Source organism: Protopterus annectens, chromosome 3.part1, assembly GCF_019279795.1.
Source record: "Protopterus annectens isolate FY-2018-M chromosome 3.part1, PAN1.0, whole genome shotgun sequence".
Taxonomy (NCBI): domain Eukaryota; kingdom Metazoa; phylum Chordata; order Ceratodontiformes; family Protopteridae; genus Protopterus; species Protopterus annectens.
The window spans coordinates 1008509440-1008537094 of NC_056732.1; the positions used below are offsets into that span (position 1 = coordinate 1008509440).

Below are 27655 nucleotides of genomic sequence, written 5' to 3' on the forward strand. Positions count from 1 at the left end.
AGGGATATTCTAGAAGCTGCTACCTGGAGTTCAGTTCATACTTTCTCCAAGCATTATCACTTACCAATTTTTCTCTAAATCCAGAGCTGGCTTTTCCACTGCTGTTTTGCAGGGCCTTATAGCTGCTCCTAATGCTGTATAAATCCTCCCAACCATAGCTTTGGGAATCTACCCAAATGTAATGACTGTAACAGTGAAACACAATGAACATAGTACAGTTGTGTACACTTACCGTAAATGTAGATGTTCGAGTGTATTCACTGTTGCAGTCCTGGTTACCCTCCCTCCAGCCCCCTGTTTTTCTCTTACTATACCTCTGCTTTCTTTTACTATGCTTAAAAGCCTTTTTGGTGTATTTGCTTTTGTTTGGAGGTATATTTTTGTGTTTTTAATTATATATATATATATATATATATATATATATATATATATATATTGCTCCCCATTTGGGGGGCACCTGACATCTGGGGCAATAAAAACTGATGTAATGGCATTGGCTGCATGTTTTATACCCCTGACGACCTGACGTCATGGAAGAAGGGACAGCAACCGACGCAGGACCCAAGACTTTGTTAATCAGGTCGACTGAGGACAACCTGCCAGCAGATTACCCAAATGTAATGACTGCAACAGTGAATGCACTCGAACATCTACATTTATGGTAAGTGTACACAACTGCACTTTCTTGTTAGTATTTTATTATTTAATTTACATACAGTAGATAACTTCAAGATACTGATTGTCTGCTTGTAGAAAGTAACAGCCTTTTATTACCCTTTTTAGGAAATGTACCTTATGAAAGAGTAGCTATCTTATACAAGGCAATGTAAAATACAACTTTATTTCATAACTGTGTTGGAGTAATCTCCCAGGGGAAATCTAGTACTGCTTGAGAGTCTACTCAAATGTTAGGCTTTATTACCCTTTTTAGGAAATATACCTTATGAAAGAGTAGCTATCTTATACAAGACAACGTAAAATGCAACTTTATTTCATAACTGTGTTGGAGTAATCTTCCACTTGTAATCTAGTTGTGCTTGAGAGTCTACTCAAACGTTAGGGTTTACTGTAACAGTGATCCTTTGTCCCTACCATAGTGTCAGATCTTGAAGTAACGGTCACGGTAGTAGTAAAGTTTCCTGCCCTCCTTTCCTTTATTTATTTTTATTTAACATTTGTTGACTGGAAAAGTCCGACTAGGACAGAGCCTATTTTCAGAGGAGGCCCAGGGAGAAATGCTCCAGAGCATGCCTTTGGAGTGTGGGAGGAAACTGCAGTACCTGGAGGAAACCCACGCGAATGCAGGGAGGACATGTAGACACTGCACAGGAGACACCCAGCTGAGAATTGAACCGAAGAACCTCTTGCTGTGAGGCAACAACATTAACCACTGCGTCTTTGTTGGAATTTTTTTGCAGATTGTGTTTTTACGTTTTGAGAATTCTGGTTAGTTAATATAGCAGGATGAGTTGTTTCCATAGTTGATAGTGAGAGTCTTTGTTGTTACATCTAAGAGAAACCATATTTGTAGGTATGTTTTGATTTTGATAATATATGTACGTGTCTTATGCTTCTGTATAACAGCATTTTACTAATGCTTTGTCAAAGTTGTTCCATGTGTGGATTACAGACAAGGAGAAAAATTAAATGAACGTCAACTAGCATTGCATATATAAGACTGCTGTGCACCACCTGTGTGAGTATCTAAGCAGGTATGAGAAATGCACTATTTCCTCAAAGGAAGGAAGGCCACTGTTTGGAGAAAATCTGGTAGGGGAAGTAGAACAGATGAATAAACCCAAAGGGTAAGGTTTACATTTACAATGATCTCTCTTCAAAGATCTGTTGATATGGTAAATACCTTATACCTCTGTGTTATCTAGCTGTTAACACAAGGATAAAAGTGTTAGGCTAAAGAATAATTTGAAAATGCATTCATTCAGAGAAAAGATTGTATTTATATGGTGTTAGACAGATGTGAAAAAAGAGTTTGTAGACGTACAGCAAGATAAAGGTATGCATGCTGCATTTATAAGGAAACCTGTGCAATACAGAGACTTTGAAGACAACCTTTAAGTACATTATAGAAGATGTACTAATTATGAGTTACCAAATTTATGATACTTGTAGTTCAATTTGTTGAAAAATGGTTTTCTGGAATTATGTGCCTCTGTTTTCTTTCCTCAAAGATCAAATGTTACTCAAGCAGCATTGTGATGCTGAGGGATAAAGCCCTTACTATGCTGCAGACTACTCATGTTTGATTAGTGGCATGGTGCTAAAATAAGGCTGCTTTAGTGTGGTGGGGGATAGGGCTCACTCCCTGGCAGCAGTATGATGCTGCATCAGCAGTCACAATTTCTTCACCAGCTGTGGCATGAGTTCAGTTGAGCCCAGGGGAAGACTAAGGCAAGCCAACAGACCTGTTGCATGAGGAGAGAAGTTAGTGGGAGATGATGTTCAGCTGTGTGAAGGGGAAAAAAACACACGTGACTATAGAACTAAAGGAAGATGACATGTGACTGTAGAACTAAGGAATTAACGCAAACCGTTCATGTACAGGTGAAACTGTTTAAGCAGACTTGGCTTTAGCCAAGTGCCTTGGATAAACAGCACTCCATGAGAACAAATTTGAAGGCTAACATTGCAACAGATTTAATTTTTTTAATGTATTTGTTTGTTAAGTAAGTGAATCATTCATAATGGATCCTTTTTCTTCCACAGATCAGGTCACAAGGGCAAGGGTAAATGAACTGTATGTGGACGCTTTAGATTAGGCAGTTATCCTTCATGTTTTTGATAACTGTGAAGAAATGGTGACTGGATATTAACAGTAGACTCCAAACGCTAGGACTGTGTTGCAGAAATATTAAGCACTGTGCCACTGTACTGTAGGAAGGAAGTAAAAAGGAAGAGTATGGGCAGAGAAGATGGGCCAGCTGCCATTGTCTTCCATATTAATGATTTTCTTACCCAGAATGTAGTCAAAAGAGTGTTTATCTTGTAAAATGGTTACTACCGCTCTTAAAACATTGGCTTATTTTTATTTAATATAGAGGCCTAACAGTGATGTTTGAAATAATGAAAACTTACGGCTGCACCTTTGAGAAACACTGGTGGCAAGACCTTTTCAGGATCGTCTTTAGAATTTTTGACAACATGAAGCTTCCTGAGCAACAAACTGAGGTAAATGTAAAGCAGTCTTCCATATAAATGTGGACAGTAAAAATGCTGCATTTGGAATGTTTTAACACATTCATGGAATTAATTGGATGCTGACTCCATTCATTCCCACACATGAGGGATGATTATTTATCTAGTACCATACAAAGGTGAAAGAGGTCCAAGGGAAGCTGCCATTCCATCTTCCTTGAAAGTTTCTTGTGCCCTTACTGTTGTCCCTGCATCTTAGGTGTGTGTATTATGGACATAAACTTACTCCTCATGGTGATGTGAGCATCTGCATCATTGTAGGGGGACTGCCTTTGCCTCTCAGTCACATACATTCCCACTTCTTCTCATGTTTAGCAAGGACTACTGTCATCAGCTTTGGTAGCTACAGCCCCTATCCACCCTGCATTGGCTCACTTCTACAGGCAAGCCTTTGCCTACCCAGATGCATCATTGAGACAGCAAGGGACCATCTCCCTCTCCCCATGATGAGTACACACATCCTCCCTGCCTGAACCTCTACTCGAACTTGAGTTACCTGGACTATAGTCAGGTCTTTATTCCTTTGAGCCACAGATCTGGCTTCCTTAATGCAGTTTTGATATTTTTTTTGTTCTCATTCTTACATTAATGAGTTGGAGTCAGTAGACTCAATAGAAACCAAGTTTAAGGAGTCATTGCCTGTATGTGTACTGCATATGCTTGGTGGTATGTAGCAGTGTGTAATGCAAAATATTCTGTATAATGGCAGGATATAACTAATCAGTTCCCTTTCGTTTGTCATAGAGTGGGACTTCTTGATAAGATACTAGTGTGTTTGATAGCTTTACTGATACCTTCTGTAAGACAGCAGCAGTTTTCTGTCCCTCATCCCATCTTATTTTGTAATAAATGCATTATAAAAATATTTTATTTATTTTCCATGCTGCCTAACCAACGATCAGCCCTCCTGGTGCAGTCTTTATTTTGTGTGTGTGTGTGTGTGTGTGTGTGTGTGTGTGTGTGTGTGTGTGTGTGTGTGTCACCAACTGTTTGCCTTGGTGGCTTGCGTATGCTGTCAGATGTAAAGATGGGGGATGCCGTCCTTTGAGGGGAGTGTACTTTTCATCACATGCTTCAAAAGGTCTACCCAAGTATGTGATCTGACAAGGACCAAGCACACTTTCCAACTATTGCTGTGTGTTAGGTGACTTTCCTCCACTAGGTGTCTGCATGGTAATGAATAAGACTACCATTTATTTTTGTGGAAATGACTTCCTTGATATTTTAATGATCTTATCTCTGTTTATTTCCTTTGGGACAATCAATGCATTTACAACAGGTTTAATCCTTGACTTCTACTTTCATGTAAATACTTTTTTGTTTGCGAGTAATATTAAACTTATTAAGGCCTTACTGCATCTTGACAATTCTTTTTTTTTTTTAAACAAGAAAGATCTTTATTAAATTATCATGTAGAGATAGGCCATGTTACATTTATATAAATGAAAATAAACCATAGCAACACAATCTCAGTTGCAAACATTATACATTCCAAACCGTGCCGACACAACTGTAGCTGCAAACATTGTACATCACTTTTAACATATCCAGTCATTGTTAGTCAACCATTATGTAGTTTATTCAAATCCTGCCTTCTTTTAAACCTCATTCCTCCTGTGCAAGTATTGATCCCACACTTCCCATTTTTCCTATGTAATTTGCTCCTAACGTCTTGATATTTCTTATCAAAGACACCAACTTAATAGTATCATCTCCTTAGTTAGTATAATATGTTCCTCAGCAATTATATTAGAGCATTGTTTAGGGAGCATACTCAGTTAACTTCTCACCTTCCAAAACAATATGTTCCCAATTCCCTCTTTTACTCCCCTCTTATTTTCAACATCTGCTCTGAAAGTGCCTCTGTAAACATTTCCATGTAAATATCCAGAATCTTCTAGAATTTGTACCATACGTAGAGGCTGTAAATATTTCTTCCCATGCTTCTTTTGTAATTTATAAACATCCACCCCAACCTCTTCTAATCTCTTGACTGATTCTTATTGTTATCATGCAAGTCTTGTAAAACTTACACATTATCCCATTTTAATAGCATTTTCTGTTCTTGGTTCCACTAAAACCCATACTAGAGTTGGTCTTTAATTCACTACTCGCCTCTTTTTCTCTCTTTTCCTATGTTCCTCCAAAAGTCCCTGATACAGAAGGTAATATCTGAGTTGCAGATCAAATAACTTATTGGCTTTTTCTCAATCTGTGACATTTCCCTACCAACTTATTTGTTCTTAGTAATGCATTACCTTTGTTAGTTTCCTCCACTTACTTTCTGCCATCTTCAACATATTTTCTATGTCCTTAATTATATGTATTCTTATTAACAAAAATTGCTTTTCTGTGGTTGCTGTGAGTTTGTCGTCCTTCAAATACTGTTTTTGTGGTATATATGTAAGTCTCAGTTGTGCAGCTTTAACGTAGCCATTTGTGCTTTGTACAAAAGCCCTCTGTTCAGTAGGAAGAATCAACTTACTTCACTTTACTCTTGCCATCTTCTGCTCCCAAGTGAATTCCTTTAACTCTTTATCAATTGTTTGCAGTTTTTCCTCTGGCTAATAAAAATGTCTGTCCTATGATCAGGTCCAAAGTAAACTCATAAGTTTTATTTCAGTCTGACTCGGACTCTAATGGTAATTTCTAGAACAGGCCAAAGTCAGCCCCCCCCCAACACACACACACACACACACACACACACACACACACACACACACACACACACATATCTGGCTTCTTGTAACAAATATTTCCTTATTCTTACTCATATCCTCAATGTATTTTAAAATGTTAAAAAGTAGCACCTCAGACAGTGGGATGTAGACTATTTTTAAAATAAATAAATAAATAATATAAAGAATCTTAATATTTGAAGAACTATTGACTGACCAGCTGTGTACACTATTGCAGACCCCACCAAAGCTCTTGAGTACTTTATCTTTACACTTTCCAGTATTCAAGCATCTCTCTTTCCAATTACCAGCAGAAAGCTCAGAGGCCACCCATGTTCCTGGCTAAGCAGCTAACTCAAGAATATGATGAAAGACAGACTTATGTAGCCCGAAAAAATGGAAGCAAAATCCTAACAATGAATATCCTATTCAAACATGTCTTAATCATAGAAAAGAAACCAGAATAGCTTTTGTCACTGTTAAGTTCCACTACTTAAGGGAAAAGCAGATCATAACCATTAGCAAACCCAAGATCTTTTAGAAATAAATAAAATATTTAACAGGCATCACAACAAATCACTCTTCAAATATCTGTTTCATCTGTAACTAGAAACAATCTGACAGAAGACTATGAGTCATTTCTAACCACATTAGTTCAATTCATAACAAACCAGTTTCAGCTCAGATTCCTCCATGTAATTAATAACAGTACCAGTTATTTCCATCCACTAGCCAGATATGCTGCAATCATTCATTTCTCAGATATTTCCTCTAATGAAACTGAAAAACTACTAAAAAATGTAAATTCCTAATATGCTGAATTTAGTACTTTGCACCCAACCTCCCTGTGTAAAGCAGCAGGTAAAATTGCAGCTATTCTCCCTTATGTATTCAACCTACCCCTTACCACAGGAATAGTACCAACTTCCCTTAAACATACCATCATTATTTCTCTTCCAAAGGTGCCATCACCAAATCATTAAAAGATTGCAAACTTATAATCAGTCTATGCTCAATCACAAAGCTCTTTGAAAAATTCCTCTATAGGCAGTTATTTAAACTTATTAACAACTATGGTGGTTTACTCATTGATCAACAACATTGTTTTTTCATAGCTGTCAGCAAAACAGTCCTAATTTCAACCAATTATACAATCTACTCTACTGTGAATGAAGGCTGGATTACTGAGGGAGTATTTGTAGATATGACTCATGCCTTCAAAGCAGTAAACCATAATCTACTAGTAAAACTTAGTAAATTGAATTTTGGAGACAATACTATCAATCAGTTTCAAAATGACCTCTCTGTTTGGATCTTTTAGTTGTACTTCAGTAGTCAGTACTCTAAAAATAGAATCCTAAACACTGTTGTTCCCCATTGCTCAATTCTTTGTCCCCACCTGTTTTCCCAATTCGTAAATGATCTTACCAGTAATCCCCCCACTTACTAAGTGTCATAGTATACATAGATGTTATTTTACTCTTGAAGCTAGCAAAGCATACACAACTGTCCAAACTCAGCTTATAAGAAAAGCTTCACTGATCTATGTCACTGGGCATATAATAATAAACTACTTATAAACTCCTCAAAAACTAATACTGTGCTCTTTGCAGCAGCCCAGAAACTACCTAACTTACCTATGCTGACAATCATAGACTTACAAGTTAATGCTATCTGAAATGTATTAGAATACAAATCCAGACCTTATTTTTGACCAGTCTCTTTCACTTATACCACACATTGTTAATATCACAAGAAAGATTGTCACAAATCAAGTTATGCTACAATATTTTCCATTGCCTGTCCCCAGCAGCCAGATCAGCCATAGCCAAAAAATAGCCAAAAATCTGTTGCTCTCCAAGCTTGAGTATGTTTACACTCCAGTCATCATACAATACAAAATAATTCATATAACTGAAAACAGGATTTTCAGATTTTCACTACTTGCTGCCACTCATTCCCATCACTATAACCGTATTAAGGTACTATACTTGCTCCCAGTAAAAAATAGGGCCACTTTCCTTTTAAGCACAGTCCTGTTTAACAAGGTTACTTAATGAGGAGCAATCTAAAATGGACAGAAAAGCCTTCTGCTTAGTAGGACCTGCCACTTGGAATCAGATACCCTCTGAATTTAGATAATTACCATCATTAACATACTTTAAGAAAGTTGAGTAAAAAAACATGAAAACGCCACATGCAAGTGCTGTAGAGACCATGCTTAGTTATGTCACTTCATCCGACAAAACATTTCATCCAATAGCTGGAACTCCAGTCAACACATCTAAATGTAAAGTAAGTCATACTGTTACTAGCCTGTGTAATCTATGCAGTAACTGTTTCAACATTGTATGCATCAAGCACATTTTGTCTAAAACACATCTATCTTCATATTTGTGTATTTATTTTGCAATTTGTTGTATAGTAGCCTTAAATGTAATATTATGTAAGTTACTCACTGAGCCCAGGTCATGACTGAAAAGGGTTGCTAGACCAGCCCACTCAGCTGGGCAACAAATAATAAATAAATAAATAAATGTTTAGATGTTGGTATTCATCCATGCATAGCTTGTAATGGGCTCCTTTTGTTTTATTCTGTGTGTAAGGAACTTGCTTTCTGATTTTTCTGATTTACTTTCTCACTAGCCTGGTTCTGGATTTGATGTCAGTTGTAGTCATATCACAGTCTACTTCTTGAACACTGTCGTACCACTTATCTTAGTCTAGATGTTCATCATATTGATCACTGTTGGTAGTTGCCTTAGCTATATGGGTTGTATCCTGCAAAGGATTTAACAGTCGGCCAGCTTCCCAAGTTTAAGGGCGTCTTCCACCCTCCTAAACTGTTAGCTTAACCTTTCCTGCTGCCAAAGGGCGCACTCCTCTGCTGGCTTTAGAGGATCAGTTGTCAGGTTAAACTGTTCTGTTGCTGAACAGGTAAGTCCCATTGGTGAAAAACCTTCCACGTTAAAAAAAAAGTTGTCTTATTGTACTTTCCTCTTTATAAAAGTTATTTGTAAGCTAGGAATTTGTATTTTAACAGAGTGCCACAAGATCTAACTGTACTTTTAAAACTGGTGCTCCTTTTTTCCTGTCAGTTTTAAATGTTGTTTAAAGTAATTGAAAACCATCTTTTCTGTGGAGAATTTGTTTATTTTACATTTAGGGACTGAGTAAGTAATTTGAAGTTCTTTTTACTGTGTTTTTTATGTGAAGAAATTGACTTTAACAACTTACAGACTTTACTGGTGCTTGCGGCTTGTTTTCCATAGGAAAGAGGCATAATTTTCAGTTTGGGTATGGAACTAACTACTGGTCCCAAGGCTGATCCTTCTTCCAGCCACAAAAAGAAAGGCTAAGCAAACAGCCTTTGCTACTATAGCAGGCTAGTAATTTGCCTCAGCCGCAGGTGGGTGATTCTGTTGTTGCTATAGCTTTTTCCTCAGAGCACTCATCATTTACCCATGATTCCACTGGTGTGGCACCTACAGCTACTATGGACCAGGGGTTAACCATGTCATTTGTGGTGGTTGGCATCCCATCAGTGGACAAGGGAGAGATGCTCTTGTTCGTCCTGACAGAGAGAATTTTTAGCAGTGTTATAAATCTTTCAGTAAAAAGTGAACGTCCAGACAAGCTAGAATTTTCATTGTGTGATTCCTTAAAAATCCTATAGTGGAAGCCCATGGCATACATGCAAATAACCCCTTCAGGGCATTGTGTTTCACGTACTTGGTTTCTGAATGTCCATGAGTTTTTTTTTTTTGTTTGTTTTAAGTGTTTATAGTGGGGTTGGCTTTACTGGCCTGAATCTAACCATAAAGTCTTAAAAAGTAAAAAAAAAAAAAAGTCATAGACATTCAGAAAACATGCAGCTGAAACACTTGATGTCCTGAAGGGGTCATTTGCATATATCAAATGGGCCTCCACTGCAGGAGGTTTAAAGTATAACACAGTGAAAACTTTACCTTGTCTGGGTTTTCCTTGCAGTTTTTACTGGATGGTTTGTCTGTATGCCCTTTATACCCTTTGGGTTCAATGTTATATATCCCTCTCTCTTTTTTATATAGAAGCCTGTGTCTATTTCTAATAAATGTTCAACAAGTATATGTACTTATGCAAGCTATGTACATGCTCTGTTTCTAAATAGTGTTTATGTAAGCTATTGTAAAGCTTTTTTCTCTCAAGTATGTACACTTAACCTATATTTTGTATTCATTCTGGTGTCATATGACTGTATTTTATGCACATCTCAAAACTGGTGTTAAATGTGGAACTTTTCTTCCTGGGCCTCTACTGAACAGGGTTTTTTTCCCCAGTAAACATAAATAAGTAAGTAAATTAGCCAGAATGTTGTGGCTATCCCTGAAGAAGCTGCTGTTGCTGACATTAAAACACTGTTGGACCTATTTTTCCTGTCACAAAGAAACAGAAAACTGAACTTGCATGTACTCCTCAAATTTCCTTAAACAGGAGTAGTTTACTGAGTCTGGCTCAGGATTTAATTCAAGCTATTAAACCTTCTTATAAGATGAATTCTGATAAAAGAAAGAGGGATGCCTCATTTCTGAAGGAATTCATGATACTGAATCTGGACAGAAAGTTGAAGGAACAGATAGGGGATCTTCTCCTCAATCTTCTGATTCAGACTAAGAGAGCAGGTCAGTTTCTGAGTCCCCCTAAGGGAGTTTCTCTTTCTCTGAGACTATTTCTTTATCTCAATCTATTTCTAGGGTATTTCCACTCAGACTTTGGTTACCGCTAGGGAATACTTCAATTTTTAGGGTCTCATGGCATCTTTGATTCTTATATTACCCCCTGGCAAGACTCCACATGAGAAAGATACAATGGTATCAGAAGTCTCTTTGGTCCCAGCACAAACATCCTTTGTCTTTTCAAATCCCAATGCTGGAGTTTTTCAGAATAGAAATTGCTTGGTAGAAACAGGGAATTTTCCCAAAATCCAGCCCCCCCACTTTAAAGCAGTCAGTCACCACAGACACCTTGGACCTTGCTTGGGGAGCAGTATCAGGAGAGTTGAAAGGGCAAGTTGTGTGGGATAAAAGCAACAGATGCAAAAAAATAAGCACAAAATAAGTGCTTGCCCTGATCAAGGCACTCATGTCTCTGAATCATTTTTGGCTCCCAAGAACTGTTCACATTGTTACAGACAATACAACAGTCATTGTGATACATTAACAAACAAGGGGGAACCAAGTGGTAGCCTCTTTGCAGATTAGCTATATTAGCGTGGGATATAGCTTCACAGCACAGTCTCACTTTACAGGCATCTAACATTCCATCAGAGCAAAACTGTATGGCAGAGCTGTATGAGAGCAGGGTCAGGGCAGACCCTCACAAATGGAAACTAGATCAAGGGGTCTTCCAAGATTTGAACCATCTTTGGGGAGTTCCTCAAGCAGACCTGTTTGCATCTTCTCTGAACAATCAGCTGTCAAGATGCTACTTCAGGATGCCAATGCAAGAAGGCCTGGAAAACAGAACCTTTTCTTTTCTTTGGACAGGAATGTTCCTGTATGCTTTTTCAGTCTTTCCATTAATATCTTGTAGAATAGTGTGTGTGTGTTGTACCTTTAAGAAGCATTTCAAGGTCAACACATGCATATAAATAACAAGCACGTGCTAGCTTCAGTAACATTTTTGAGAGTAGAGCCAGAGAGTGAGCATGTATGAGTGTAATAGCTAGTTTGTGTATAAGTTTATCTAAATTAAAGTTATTAAGCCTCAATCCTCATGTGTTTGTATATAATAGAGCTGCTTGAACAGAACTCACAAAGTCTCATCTATTTTATCCTAACTAGACTAGCGACAGTACTTCTGAGGATTCAGAAGGAAGTCCACCAAGATAATTGTGATGACTCCCTTTTGGTCCAGGCAACAGTGGTTATGCCTTCATTTGGAAATGGCCAGGGGCATTTCTAAGAAACTTGATCACTAAATGGGTCCACTCACATAAGATCAGGGAGTGTTTGATACACCCCAACCACAATCAACTTCATCTGACTACCTGGATGATGGGGAGTTAATTTCATTTAGGCACCTGCTTCCTGAAGACAGGCATTAGGTAGCAATGGAGGCAAGAAAGCCTACTACAAGAAAATCATGTATTAATAAATGACAGATGTTTTCTAGTTGTTGCCAACACCATAACCAGCACCCAGTTCAGGGCTAGTTGTTCTCTGGTCTCACAATATTTATGTGAGTTACTATCTTATGGCCTTCATTACTCCTCTATCAAGGTTTATTTGTCAGCCATTTCAGCAAATGTGCTGGTGGATCCTCCTCTTTCAGTGCATTCTCATGTCAAAATGTTTTTGACAGGGATTTAGCATAAGAGGTTTCCAAGAAAATTTTGACTTCTACTTAGGTTCTTAATTTTGTGTTAGAGAAGCTAACATTTGCTCCATTTGAACCAACTTGTCTGGCTGACTTGAGGGTTTTAACATGGAAGACAGATTCTTCGATTGCTCTGGCCTCTGCATGAAGCATGTCTGAGTTGCAGTATGCTATCGTGAGTCAACCCTATCTCATCTTCCACAAAGACTGGGTTTCTTTGAAACCTAATCCTTCTTTTATGCCTAAAGTGGTGTCTAAGTGCAGGAGTATCCTACTTATTCTGATTCTGATGTGGATGATTCCACTCCTACAGCCTCCTGAGGATTTCTTTCTCATTTTCAGAGACTCTGCCCAGGGAGGAGCACTTTAAATGGGAAGGCCAGGATTACTCTGATTCCAGGAAAAGGCTTAGGGAATTCTTTTTTTACCCCCCAGCAGGCCCTTAGCCTTTCCTCCTGTGTTGAATGTGGTGAAGATGTTTTTGGCAGAGGCTTCCTGAACCCTGACTCTTTGCCTCCTGCTCCTGTTAAGCCTGATAGGTATTTAGGGTGCCCGAAGCTCATAAGTATTTGTTTAAGAGTCCCGACCCAACTATTTCTCATCAAGGGCCTGGGCAAGAAGCTTCTGTGGTTAAAAATCCTGTTGTTACTGATGAAGAGGAGGCAAGGAAGGATAGTGGGGGAAGGAAGTATACTTTCCACTCTCTTCCTGAGAGCATTGAATTGTTGAACATACAGCTCTTTTTATCAGGAATTAAATTCAGAATTATCTTAAAATGAAAGGTTGATGAAGTGGCTTTGGGTATTGGAGTGTAAAGAATTAAGGATTTGGTTGGTGCTGGTGAACAAGTAAGTAAAGTTTGTAGCATGTAAAAGCAGCTGCTTTGGCCTCCCAGGTGGCTGCTACTAGTTCTAGTTCTCAAGAGGCTGCCCTCTGCCTGGTTGAAGCTGAAGAAGCTAGCTGAAGGATCACAATTTAGCTGATGTCTGATGTTGTTTGTGTTGTTTGTGGAAGTGTGTGGAAGATGTTTTAAAGAAAAATGGTGGAAAAGAAGTGTTATTTCAAAGAAAATTGATTTAATTACTCAAGACAAATGGGTGTTGGATATCATTCACCACGTTACAGATTTTTTTTCCACACACAATGCCTTCAAAGGCATGCCAGACGACGTTCCTCCCTCCAGAAAGAAAAGAGGCAAGCAAGTTTCTCAGTCAGTTACTAGAGGCCATTCATAGCCAGTGATTTATCTCCTCAACACTTTTCTGACATTTCCCAAGTTCAAGATGTTGACGTTACAACAGCTTTTACCTATGCTGGCAAAAGATCACTGGGGTGTAACTTTTTCTCTCAAAGGCTTCATGTTCCCTATAATAGGAGAAAGGAGCAGTTCTCTACGGTTTGAGCTAAAGCTGGATTTCTCATTTGCTGCGGCATTGCCTTTTGGCTTATCTACTGCGTGATATTCACGATTTCGTATTCTGGCTCCAGTGATAGCCAGCTTCAAGGAATTCAAGGAAAAATCTATCTGGACGACTTGAGCTGCCTGATTCTGGCTCACTACAGCACTGCCAGGATTTGGACACTGTCATCAAAATAATACTTTGCCTTCAAAAAGAATTTTTTGTGGTGGCAGGAATGTCACCACCCAAAGGACTTTCTGTGACGACCCAGAGGCCAGTCAGATTTTAACGACAGATGCCTCTGACATTGCTTGCTTGGGGAGAAAATGGAAAAATGGAAAGTGACACAGACAAGCCAGACTGCAGCATCAGCATCTACATATCAACATGAAGGAGATGTTAGCAGTCCAGTTAATTTTTCTTTAAGCCAAACTATCCATCTCCATGTTTTCTTTCCTAATTCTAAAAACGAGGGAGAAAGGGTACTCCATACCTTACATTTTCACAGACAACTCAGGTATTAACTTGACAAAATTAAATATTTCAGATTTTGAGATCATTTGTTCATTGTCAAAACAGACTATTTCCAAGTGATTGTCAGTGCCCAGTCTACCAATGCCCTGGCTTCATCTGTAGCTTTTATTTATTTTTTTGGAAAGGGCTGGTTTCTATAAGTATTGTAGAGTCAGCAACTCAATCCTCTGTACATACTTTTACAAAGCACTATGGGCTTGATTCCTTCTCAGTAGATATTTGAATGATCACTGCTACAGTATCTGCTTCCTCCCTCCTTCCCCCTTGTTTTCAATGTGCTTTTTATGCCAAGGTGTGGACATTTGCTTTTTGCTTTTCCTAGAATTGGCCTTTCAGGGCTCAGCCTCCTGTCTATGTTGACATGAAAGCTCTGAAGGGCTTGCTGACCAAACCTGTCATTTTAGTCAGCTCAGCTTGTGCTGACCGAGAGTTTGGACCCATGGAAGGTACCCTGAAGCTGTGAAAGCTGGCTGGCATATCCATCCTTGGCAGGATATAACCAATATACCTAAGACTACTGCAGCACTGATCATTTGAATATCTACAGTTATGGTATGTTAATTTTTCTTACATTTTTTTTCCTTAAGAAGTAATATTTTTTTTTGCAGACCCTACAGAATCAAGCTGATGACTTCTGTATCTGCACCGTACAGCTTGTTTGTTTTGCAGTCATGGAAGCTGGGGATCTTTAGGCAGGTGATTGCCCTACAGAGCATTCATTCCTGGCCAGGAGTCCCTCATAAGCTCATTCACTCATTGCAAGCGTCCGATGGTATGCAGTGGGTCTGTTTGCCTGGCCTGTGAAGCAGCTTTTAGCCTCTGTCACTGCAGAACATCCCCTCCGCATGACACCTCTTCCGAGCTCAGCTGTAGCAGCTCACTAAGGGTTCCCATCAGCTCATATTGCAGTTGCGCACACTAGTGCAGACTTGATAGACCTGGGTTCCACAGGGTTGACCACCAGTACTCCCTGCTATATGTCACCCATGTGGCAAGCCAGATCTGCCTCACACTCATTCTCCCCTGCCATATCCTACAGTTGCTCGAGGCACTGTTTGAACTCTGGTCTCCTGTGATGTAATCAGAACTTTATCCCTTTGTGACATGGAGTGGCACATCCTTAAGAAATAGTCTTATTAAATCTGTAGAGGTTAATGTTTAGCTGTAAACCATTGCTTTAGGGGTTTCCTGTGTTCCATTCTGACTTGAACAAAACTAGTTCTGAGTTTGAACTTTTCACCAACCTGGTTCTAGCTTTGGTGTCCATTTCTTTCATGTCTTAATTACTATTTGAACAACCTATGAACAGATGCAGATACTAAATTCATAGGTAAGGACTAGGCTAGCTGCCCTTGTGGGCCATTTTACACCTATACAATTTCCCTCAAAGGTGAGAATCAAACTCTGTACCTTATGTTTATAAGGTAAACACGGTCACCTTAACCATTCTGCCAAACCATAACCCCTTCTTGCTTTCTTGTGGCTCCAATGCTATGACAGCCGGAATTATGGTAATTATATGTTTGCACATTAATGTGAAATATTTGCATGCAAAATAAGTGCAAGATCATGCATAGTTTACAAAAACCTGAAGAAGCATGCTCCCTGAGCAGGGACTTGAACCCTGGACCCTCAGATTAAAAGGCTGATGCTCTACCAACTGAGCTCTCTGGGCTATAATATAACATAGGTTCTAGGTTCATACTAGGCTGTCAGTCTGCAGATTATTGCAAACCTAGCCAATAATCAGAGGTCAGAATCAAACCTTATGTCTGTAAGGTAAAGACCTTAACCATTATACCAACCCCACCCAACATGGATCTGTGCTTATTTTTACTAAGATAAACCTTCTGGGACACCTACCCTCATTCTGAGTTGTAGGGAGCACTTTTTCAACCATATCACCAGCCCAGTCTAGTTTCTATCTCATTTATGATCTTTTTTACATACTTTATTTACATTCAATCCAACCTGCATTATAACATATAAAAATAATATTCAGTCTTCATTGCTGATTATCTTGAAGCTTGACCAGAGAAATGAGCATAAAAGCAAGAAAGGAATTGGCATAAAAGTCGTAACAGATATTTTATTACCTGCAGATGATCATATCTCATTGGAGTAGGAAGACTCATTTTGATCATAGTTCATCATCATTACTTATGTAGCCCAATCTCTGCATCCATACATTTCTTATGTGTTACTGATTCACTGTATGTTCAGCTAAACATGTCACTAGACAAACTCATTATTAAGGGAGTTAGAACTGCCCATCTCCTGCCACTAGATAGTCAATATAATGAGCTCAGAGCAACCACTTGTTCAGAAACTTCCACATTCCCATTGTCTGGGTGCAGCTGCCTTATCATTAGCCGAATGAGTCATCATTCAGCTAAGATCCTCCATTTTAGGTATCGTATGAGAGTTCCAGTTTTTGGTTATTAATTTCTTATCCAGTAAAGGAATTATGTCTAGCAATTACAGGTTACAGTTTGGGACATGTATTCCCTCTTCACACCCCAGAAGGAATATTTTGGGGTCACAGTAATATCTCTTCCAGTCACTGAGTCTAACTGCTGGGAGAGGTCTGTTATGTAGGTCCACAAGTTATACATCCAAAAACTTGCAACCTGTTCTGCAGTCCCTAATTGGCATCTCAAACATCCATCATTAGCATGTGGGAAAAACTTTTGGAAACTGGACAGGGGGTATAAAAGTACGTATTGAAGATACTTCCATGTGAAAATGTGGACTGTGATGGGTTTTGTGACACATTTAGACATTAAACAAACCCTCCTCCAATATTTCTGATTAATTCAACAGTTTAAGAAATCTTCCCATCCTTTCTTCCATGTACACTTCCATTAGTACCTTATATTCCTTGCTTAGACGTCCTCTCGTTATCTTTACCATCTCCTAGAGTCTATTACTTACTGCACTAGTCCTGGCACAGGCAAATTCTGTCTTCTGTGATTTACATTTTCCTACTCTCCTTACAGACATTTGTAAACTCATCTTATTCTCTTCCTGCAACTAAAAATTTTGCCGTTGTACGTCTGTGTCCTTGCTGGCTTTATCTCTCCACAACTGTTGCCAAAAATTTTACATTTTTTGACAACTGTGTGTTAATTCTGGAACCCACTTGCCTACACATCCCTTTTATTAAACAACTACTTAAATTGTGATAGCATATTTGATGTGATGAAGTTCTCAGTAATCAGCCTTCCTTGATTTTCCCAGTTGACATAAAGGGTCTAATTTACAATAGCCTGTATTGCTTCTTGTAACAGTTACTTCCAGGTCACTTTTTAAGATCCTACCTGACATTAACGATGCATTTTAACTGTATAGCTTGATGGTAATATACAAATGTCTGGCATCCTTAAACCTCCTGTCACTCGTCCCTCTCTAGTGTAGATGAACAGGTGGGATAGTTCGTTTATATGCTTTATTACATAGAAATACATCAGGATGGATAGCAGCATTATAAAATGTAAACAAACTGATTAACAGACAAGACATACATGCTTACATGTCAACAGCTTACTACAAAATGTCAGTCAGGCAGCTTGTGCAACCCCCTAGAAAGCTTCTTAAAGCTGTACATACATATTGATCTACATCCTCCCTCTTAATAGAGTGGCTTCAATGAAGTAACATTGGAATAAGACATGCAATAATAAAGACATTAGAAACAAACACAATGTTCATGTCCAAGTTGCCGTGCATCTGTAACGTGGGCTGGAAATGCGACCTGATCTTGTAACCTAGTAATCAGAACTGGGTTTAGCAACAAGGATAGGCTTCAGTGAACAACTCGTATCAGGAACTTTGGGATTCACCTCAGGAGCAGGGATATTTACTGGAACGTCCTCTGGAACTGGAATGCTGGACAACTCACTCTGAGATAGTCTTTCTCACAGGCTAGGTGCTGTGATACAGGCTCTGACACCTGCATCAAATGTTTCTGATTCTGCCTAAAGTCTACTCCTTGTGATTCCACAATGTACGATCTCTGCTGTGGACAAGTACTCTTCACGACTCAAATCGCATTCTCACTGTCTCTCCTTCACGTAATGATGGATTAAGCGGTTTTCTAGATTTGTTGTAATAAGACTTCTGGGATTGGCATTTCTTTAACAGATGGCCTTTCACTGATCTGTTATTCTTAGCACTTGGAACCAATAAACTACTGCTGGCTGGTAATGTGGTTCTGGTTTGTCTCGACAGAAGTCTCTGGCAGGCGAACCAAGATGTTTATTGTGAGGAATATTTATTGTGAGGAATATTTCTGAGATTCAAGAGATTTAGGAAAACATCACTATTGTCTCGTTTCATCTTCTCAAGTAATTGTTTTGCACTTTGAACTGCATGTTCTACCAAACCATTTGATTGCGGGTACTCAGGACTACTTGTAACATGGATAAAGTCCCACTCTTTGGTGAATCTTTTAAATTGCTGGCTGGTAAACTGTGTGCCATTGTCAGAAATAACTTTGTGCAGACTACCATGGACTGCAAAATGATACTTCATCTTAGTAATGACAGCATTGGATGCAAGGTTAGGAAGTAGGTCAATCTTGAACCAACTGGAATAAGAGTCTACTAGTAATGTTGACCATTTCATTTGAAAATATAACTCGCTACTGTCGACCAAGGTAATTCAGGAATCTGGTTTAGCTGAAGTAGTTCCTTCTGTTGATGAGGCTTAGTACTATTACATACAGAACAAGACGAAAGTAGTTGGTCTTAATTTCTGTGGTTTTTGAGTTAATTGAGTTGTGTTTGTGGGTCTCTGGAAATTTGTCTAGAGTCAGTGTGGTCCCTAACAAATACAGAGACACTACCACAGTTGCCTTCAAGTCTGAAAGCATGGTTGGAGCAAAACCCAGGTATGGGAGGGAGTGCTTTCTAAACATTCAAATCAAGTTTCAGTAATTACATAGACAAAGATGTGTCCCAAATGTATGATGGCCTCAAGGTTGAAAATCTTGTTGATGAAACTTGTGTCATTGATCAGAACCATATTGATGTGATCTTGTTTTAGATTTGCCATGACAGTTTATGAGGAATTTAAGTTCTACACCTGATATCTGGGCATTATGTTCGTCTTGTGGGATGGTGATAAGCAAACTGATCAGCCACTCATAGCATATTTGAAAACTACTGCTAACATCTTCCAATTCACCTCCCACTTCCAGGATACCATTATTTCATATCTGGATGTGTGGCTTATGAAAGGTAACATCAACCACTGTTTCACGTCTAAAATGTATCATAAGGAAACATATTCATATAGTTTCCTCTATTTTTCTAGTGCTCACCCGCAAGCCCAGAAAAAAGCAGTTGTAAAAGGGCAGTTTGTCCGAGCTGTGCCAACATGGTCACCAATGGAAATGATTTTTGGGACGAATGCCTTTTTTGAGAAGCATGTTTCAAAAATGTGGTTACCCCCTTTCCTTTCTGAATGAAATTATGATGGAAGTTTTGAATAAACGTGAGGTGAAATTCTTCATCCCCATCTTGAACAATTGCAATCAACTGGGCACGAATACATCACCTACAAACCCACATTCATGGGGGATGACCTAACCGATAACAGTGGTCATTCAAGTTCTTTTATAACAACTTTTTCCCACAATAGTTACTCTATATTGGATATCCTTAAAAAGAACTAGACCATCCTAACTTATGATAGCAATATACGTGAACGTGTGAATATAGCACCCAAAGTGGTCTTCGGAAAAGGTAAAAATCTAAAACACTTGTTCGAAACAAAAACAAAGATTATGAATCCTAATTATGGGAAGAAAAAATGTGGGTGTTGCTCTCACTGTAAATGTATTCTGGAAGGCAATGAATTTAAAGTGAATGATATTTTATTCGGACCAAAAGGGCATTTCAACTGCAATTCTAACAGGGTTGTGCATTGTGCTTTATTCTCTACCTGCACAAGTTTCTGTATAGAAAAAAACAGAGAGAAGACTTTGTGACAGGATTCCAATTACTTGCAAACTCAGAATTGGCACTTTAAGATTTTAATCCAGTCAGAGGGGCTCAACTAGCATGTGACTAGTGTGATTCATTTGACTGGTCTATAAAATACATACGAGTTTTAAATATATTATCTGAAGAAGTTTCAAGTAAAGATGAAAGTGCTTATCAACACATTTCAGTCTGGATTTTAACTTTATCAAGGACTTATTCTAGCAATAAAAGTTAACTACAGCTTTTATTTGGGATTTTTAACCTTATCAAGGACTTATCTCGTCAATAAAAGTGAGATGTACTTTTTTTTTCTCCAGTTGCTCTTGAGCATATTTTACATTTTTCTTATGGTTTGTGTTTGGACATTGCCTTAGTTTGCATGTTAGACTTGTCAGACTGATGATCCACCTTTATGAAGAGGGATGACAGTTGCAGCTCTCCATTCACCTGTTATGTAACCTGTTTTTATGTTGTTGTTAAAAAGTGCCTCAAGTAGTCCTGCTAGATCATGTTTTAGGCTATTTAGGGGGCAACGGGGGATATTTTTGGGGCCTATTAAAGCAGTGTTTTTGGCATTAGCAAGCACCTCGAGGATCTGCTCCCTGTTGGTAGTTGGGAGAATATGTTAGAAGGGATTTCACAGGGGGAGTGGGGGTGAAATTGGAGCTAAATTTTTAAGCTAGTTTATCATCCATTACTTCAGCCAGAAGAATTTCAGAGTTTTAAGCTTTGTGCCGCAAACCTCCTTACCTGACTTTTTCATAATAATTATGTTTCCCTATATACAGTTCCTTTCTTTCTGATTAAGGCGGTCTCAGAATTCAACCTCAATCAGCATATCTCTTTAGCAGTATTTTCCCCTTCTTTTACCAACAGGAGAGAATCTTTGTTCATAGCCTGGATGTCCATAGATAACAGGGATTTTACTTGAACCATACAAAACAGTTCAGATTGCATGACCAACTGTATGTTGACTTCTCCATGGCTAAATTGAGACCTTGCTATATAGCTTGCTGAATGCAGCTCCTGTCTTTATTTCTTATCCAGTGAAGCTGTCCAATATAGACTGAGGGCTTATTCATCCAAGGCAAGAGCTAATTTTTCTCCTCCTTTTAAAATTCCTGTATTGCTGATATTTGTGTAGCAGCCACCTGAGCATCTGTGCATAGTTTCACCAGACACTATAAGCTGGACATGGTATCTCAGTCAAATACTTCCTTCAATGTCACACTACTTAGTGATATTCTGAAGAGATGCTATCCAAGATGTTAGCTAGGGACTCTGTCCCATCAGTGTAGTGGGCGGACTGGAAAAATCCAAGATATGAGCGTTACATACCATAATATTTATTCTGGATTATCCATGTCGATCCATTCGCCCTCCAAATTGTCACCTGGTATCTCCTGACAGACCTCATTTACCTCCTGAAGACATCTTAATTTTTCTGTGTTTGTATGGCTTGTCCTTCCATACCTGGAAAGGGATTAGAGGCAGTTTGGCATTCAGACATCATCGGAGGTAAACAGAGATTGTACAGCATTGTTAGAGGCAGAGGCAGAACTCAAGCTGTATGGAAAGAACTATATGCTGTTTTGGTGCCTAGCAGTGACTAGTTTTCTCAATGAAATGGATATAGATGGCCACTGTTGAATGTGCAAAAATGGAAAAAGGGATTGTGACTGGATAGATGAATGGATACTCAAAATCCAACAATATGTTAAATACACAACTGTTGTTTTTGGCATATCTCCTACAGTAGTTTTATGAAATCAGCTGAGAAATTCATTTCTTGCAACAGTTCTAAAAGTACTTCTTCAACTTCTCCACAGGAACAATTTTTATTAAATCAACTGTCTGACCCTCACAAAGCTCAGGAGGATCCAGTGTCAGTTATAGACTTATGTCTGTTAGGACTGACTCAGTCACTGTCTTCATTCTACCTTACTTCATTGTTGTTGCCAAGGTCAGACGCAAGCTTATTCTTGGGCCAGCTTGTCCCTACTGTGGTCTTTGACATTGAAATCCTATATATAGGCTTTGACCTGGATTCCAAGAACATCATCTCCTTGACTCTAAATTTGGTGCCTTAACTGTTGACATCTACCTTTGATGCGAGTTTAGTTCTGAGTAGCTTGTCACCGAGTAAGATTTTCTGGGTGTCACTTTGTAGATAGGCTGTTGGCATTCACCCTGCTTTGGAGTTAGGCTGCTTTAGAATCAACCTTGTAGGTACCAGAACCTTTTTGGTGTTGTTGCTGGATGCTTTTTGGTACTGAGGTGACTTGTCAGACTGTAGCTCATTGGCACCAATGGGATGTTCAGACAGAACTGTCATTCCTCAACCCCAACTTTGAAGAGGTTTCATTGTATCAGTAACAACATTTTTTCTGTTTTCCTGTACCCTTTATGCTGCAGTAGTATAAGGTGATAAAGAATGCTACTAGTGCTGTCCTTTGTAGAACATGTATCCAGTCCATTGGTCTCGCTGGTACTAGGTCATAGGATGTTGATGTTCTTCATCTCACATTGCTGCAGTCCTTACATATGGGTAGTCCGCTGTCCTCGGTTGGCCCGAATACCAAAGTATTAGGCTGACGTCGGTCATGGGCGCTCAGATCTGACATCAGAGCGTCAGGGTATAAAAGAGCATGACCGACGTCATATCCTCAGTCTTTTTTGCCGGATGGTCCGATGCAGAAGCAGCGTTGCAAGTGCCATTTGGCGTTCTGAAATTTTCGTATTCTGAGTTTCAGACCGAAACCAAGTTGGGCTAAGTACCCGCTGGGGAATATTTTGTTTTTCTTGCCTCAGTTAATTCCGGATGTCAGAAAAAGTGAATAATTGTATTTCTTGTGGGAAACAGATACCGCATAGGGATTATCACTCTCTTTGCATTCCTTGTTTGGGACCGGACCACGACGTAGTCGGGTGTCAGTTTTGTGCTAGATTTAATAAGCGCACTATAAAAAGAAGGTTAGATTGTGCTAGGTTAGTCTTTGGTAAGCGGTGTAATTATAATATGCCGTCGGATCCTCCACGCCGCTTCCAGAAGCGCAAAGACAAATCCTTGAAACCTAGACATGTTGATTCGTCCGTTCGACGCCGGTCCTGCAGAAACTACAGTGGAGCAGGTGGATCCGGCTGAAGTTTCTGTTGAGTCTCAGGGGGAAACTTTGATTTTGCAGGATGTGGCCTCCCAGGAGTCAGGTCAAGCTGAAGGGGCCTCTCAGGTTACTGTTCTCCCTTCTATGCCTAAGGTGGTTAGGCCTTCTGCTACTATTTCTAAGGCTTCTTCTAAGGGCAGGTCTGTTTTGCCTTCCTCTGGTGTCCCTCCAGGTACTTCAGGGTCTGTGCCTAAAAAGCACATGCTTAAAATGGCAGAAGATTTGATTACTTTAATTAGAGGTTCTATGCCCTCCTGATAAGAGGTCCAGGGTGGAGCCAGAGTTGGAAAGTTTGGATCAGGCCTCAGATGACTCAGACTCTTCTGCTGAAGATATTCAAGATTTTCCCCCTTATTCGGATTCTGAGGCAGAGGATTCCACTCCTTCTGCTTCTCCTCCAGAGGATTTTTCATTTTCAGAAACTCTGCATTCCATGAGGGAGCATTTTAAGTGGGAAGGACAGGATTTCTCTGATTCATGGAAGAGGCTTAGGGAATTCTTGTTTTACCACAGCATAGACCCTTGGCTATACCTCCTGTTTTGGATGTTGTTCAAGATGTTTTCTCGAGGCTTCCCTTAATCCAGATTCTTTGCCTCCTGCGCCAGTTAAACCGGACAGGTATTACAGGGTGCCTGAGGCTCATAAATATCTGTATAAGAGTCCTAGGGCGGACCCAGAAACTATTAGTCAGGGGCCTAAGGGTGTTAGAGCTTCTGTTGTAAAGAATCCGGTTCCTCTAGATAAGGAAGCTAGAGCTTTGGATAGATGGGGTAAGAAGGTGTATACCTCTTCTACTTTAGCTATGAGGGCTTTAAATTGCCAGTTTCATATGTTGAAATATCAGAATTTCCTCCTGTCTCAGCTAAAATCTAAAGTGGATGCTTTGGCAGAGGGCATAGAGTGTAAAGAATTGCAGGATTTAGTACATGTCTCTGAACAGGTGGGTAAGCATTCTTTGCAGTGTGGTTTTGATGCTGTACAGGCCTCTTCTAGGGTGGCTGCCACTGGTTCAGTTCTTCGTAGGCACGCCTGGCTTAAGGATCAGAATTTGTCCGAGCATGTTAAAACTAGAATTCTGGATGCCCCTTTACAGTCTGAAGTTTTGTTTGGTCCCCCTGTGGAGTCGGTTTTGAAGAAAATGGAAGACAAGGCTAAGTCCATGCAGACTGTTAAAGATTTTTTGCAGGTGCAACCTCCAAAGTTTAGTTGAAATTGGCCTACTTTCTGATTCTCAGTCTAGGGGTAGATCTAGACGTGGCAGGGGCAGTGCTCACAGTACATTCAGGCCTAGAACTTGGAGTTCACCTGCACAATCTGCAGGTGAGGGCAGGGGCCAGTCCTTTCGTAAACAGGCCCAATGACCTGCACTTTCAGCTGCCAGATTCTTCTTCCCTGGCAGCTCCTTTGGGAGGAAAGTTAGCACTCTTCAAGCAAAACTGGCTTTTAGTCACCCAGGACAAATGGGTATTGGACATTATAAACCGAGGCTACAAGTTCTATTTCCATACATTGCCTCCTTGCAAAGGCATGCCAGACGTTCCTCCTCGGCAAAGGATAGAGGCTCAAAAGCAGATTTCTTTACTTCTTCAAATAGGAGCTATACAGCCAGTTCCTCTGTCAGAAGTGGGACTAGGATTTTATTCTCGCCTGTTTCTTGTGCCAAAGAAAGGGAACACGTGGAGACCAATTTTGGATTTATCTATCCTCAACACTTATCTGGACATTCCAAAGTTCAAAATGCTGACGTTACAACAGCTTTTACCTCTGTTGGGAAAAGATCACTGGATGGTAACTCTGGATCTCAAAGAGGCTTATCTTCATGTTCCTATCAGGCCCAGTTGCAGGAAGTACCTGCGTTTTCGGGCTGGAAATTTACATTATCAGTTCTCTGCATTGCCCTTTGGCTTATCTACTGCGCCCAGAGTATTCACAAAGGTTCTGGCTCCAGTGATTGCCTTTTTCAGGTTAAGAGGAATACAGATTTATCCTTATTTGGACGATTGCCTGATTATTGCACAACACAAAGACGAACTTCTGCATCATCTACAGTATGTGATGGTAGTGTTAAGATGCCTAGGGTATTCTGTGAACGAAACAAAGTCCAGTCTAGTACCCTCTCAGGACATGTGCTTTCTGGGTGTGAGACTGAATACAGCTTCCCAGATGGCCTTTTTGACCCCGGACAAACAAAGAAGCCTTTCTCTTTATTTCCATCAAATGTCTCTACAGTCCAGGCTGACTGCAAGGACAGTCCTTCAAGCCTTGGGGTTCATGGCATCTTGTATTCTGGTGCTTCCCAATGCCAAACTGCATATGAGGAAGCTTCAATGGTATCTCAAAATGTATGGACACAACACTGCCAAGATCTAGACACTGTCATTCAGATAATACCTTGCATTCAGAAAGAATTTTTGTGGTGGGCTCAGGAATGTCACCTAAACAAGGGACTCTCTGTGACCTGACCAGAGGCGAGTCAGATTCTAACGACAGATGCCTCGGACAAGGCTTGGGGAGCACACCTCAATGGAAAATGGGTGCAAGACACGTGGCCTGTCAGACTTCAACATTTGCATATCAACTTGAAGGAGATGTTAGCAGTCCAATTTGCATTGATGGCTTTCAAGGATTTACTTCACCCAGGACAGGTGTTGATTCAAACAGACAACACTACTGTCATGTGGTACATCAACAAGCAAGGGGGAACCCATTCGTACCCTCTTTGCAGGCAAGCGATGATTTTGTGGGAGACTGCTCTCAGTTTACACCTCAATCTTCAGACAAGGTTTCTACCAGGAGCACAGAACTCCTTAGCGGATGTGTTGAGCAGACAAATTGTGGATCCTCACGAGTGGAAACTGGATCCTCATGTGTTTCAAAAGTTGACAGTGTTATGGGGACTCCAGACATAGATCTGTTCGCTTCTCCACTAAATTACCAGTTGCCAAAGTTTTGCACAAAAATGTTTCATCCCACAGCTTGGAAGGTGGATGCTCTATCATTCAGTTGGAGCAATCTTCATGTCTATGCCTTTCCACCTCTGCCTCTCATTCCCAAGGTACTCCTGAAGGCCAGAATAGACAAGCCATCCATGATTCTGATAGCGCGGGATTGGCCTCGACAGCACTGGTACCCACTACTGAGGAGTTTGGTACGGGAGCCTCCATGGCCTCTGCCTTTGATTCCGCATCTTTTGTCTCAGGAGGGCAATCACTTCCTCAATGTCAAGATTCAGTCTCTGCATCTCACAGCCTGGCATATTCTGTCTTAGACCCTGGAGGGTCTCAGCTTCCACAACAAGTTTTGAATGTTATTTTGGAGGCCAGAAGGCCTAGTACAAGGAAAGTTTACGCTGATAAATGGAGGAGATTTTTTCTTTGGAGCAAAGCGAAGGACTTTGATGTTTCCAAGCCTGATTTAAGTGTTTCTCTTCAATATCTTACTGAGTTATTGGACAAGGGTTTGTCTTTCTCCTCGATAAAGGTTCATGCTGCAGCCATTTCTGCTCACTATGACTGTGACCCTCCTTTATTTTCCCATCCTTTGTTTAAGCAATTTCTTAGAGGGGCAAAGAACATAACACCCCACGTAGAGCTCCTACTCCTGCTTGGGATCTCAATTTTGTGTTGGAAAAGCTTACTCTACAACCTTTTGAGCCTGCAGCTACTGCCGAGTTAAAGTATTTATCATGGAAGACTGCTTTTTTGTTGGCCATTACCTCTGCAAGAAGGGTTTCTGAATTACAGGCCCTTATGGCAGTGGAACCTTTCCTGATTTTTCATAAGGATAGGGTATCTCTGCGTACTAATCCTTCCTTTATGCCTAAAGTGGTTTCTAGTGTGGCCTTGAACCAAACTATTCATTTGCCTACTTTTTATGCAAACCCCCAAAATAAAGGGGAGAAGATTTTGCATACTTTGGATATTCACAGGCAGTTGCGTTATTATTTGAGCAGAACCAAGGGGTTCAGGCAGTCTCAGCAGTTGTTTGTTTCTTTTGCTTTGGGTTCTCAGGGAAAACCTGTTTCAAAACAAACTATTTCTAAATGGATTGGGTTTTGTATTTCTTTCTGTTATTCTCATCATGGTAAGGAGATTCCGGCTGGAATCAGACCTCATTCCACTAGAGCTACTGCCACTTCTACTGCCTTTCTAAGGGGGGTAGCTACAAAGATATTTTGGAAGCAGCCACTTGGAGTTCAGTACATACTTTTTCCAAGCATTATCACCTTCCTCTTTATTCTAAGTCTAGGGCTGGATTTGCCACTGCAATATTACAGGGCATTTTAGCAGCCCCTAATGCTTTATGATTTTGCCATCCTCCC

General features: G+C 39.9%; 1 protein-coding gene across 2 annotated transcripts in view; it reads left to right on the plus strand.

Annotated features, from left to right (window-relative positions):
* Positions 1-27655, plus strand: part of ARFGEF1 (ADP ribosylation factor guanine nucleotide exchange factor 1) — a 4299619-nt gene that overhangs the window by 3320740 nt on the left and 951224 nt on the right. For both annotated transcript variants that reach the window (XM_044067163.1, XR_006364243.1), the window contains exon 30: positions 3057-3186. In XM_044067163.1, the coding sequence (XP_043923098.1) occupies positions 3057-3186 (130 nt within the window). The remainder of the gene's footprint in view (positions 1-3056; positions 3187-27655) is intronic.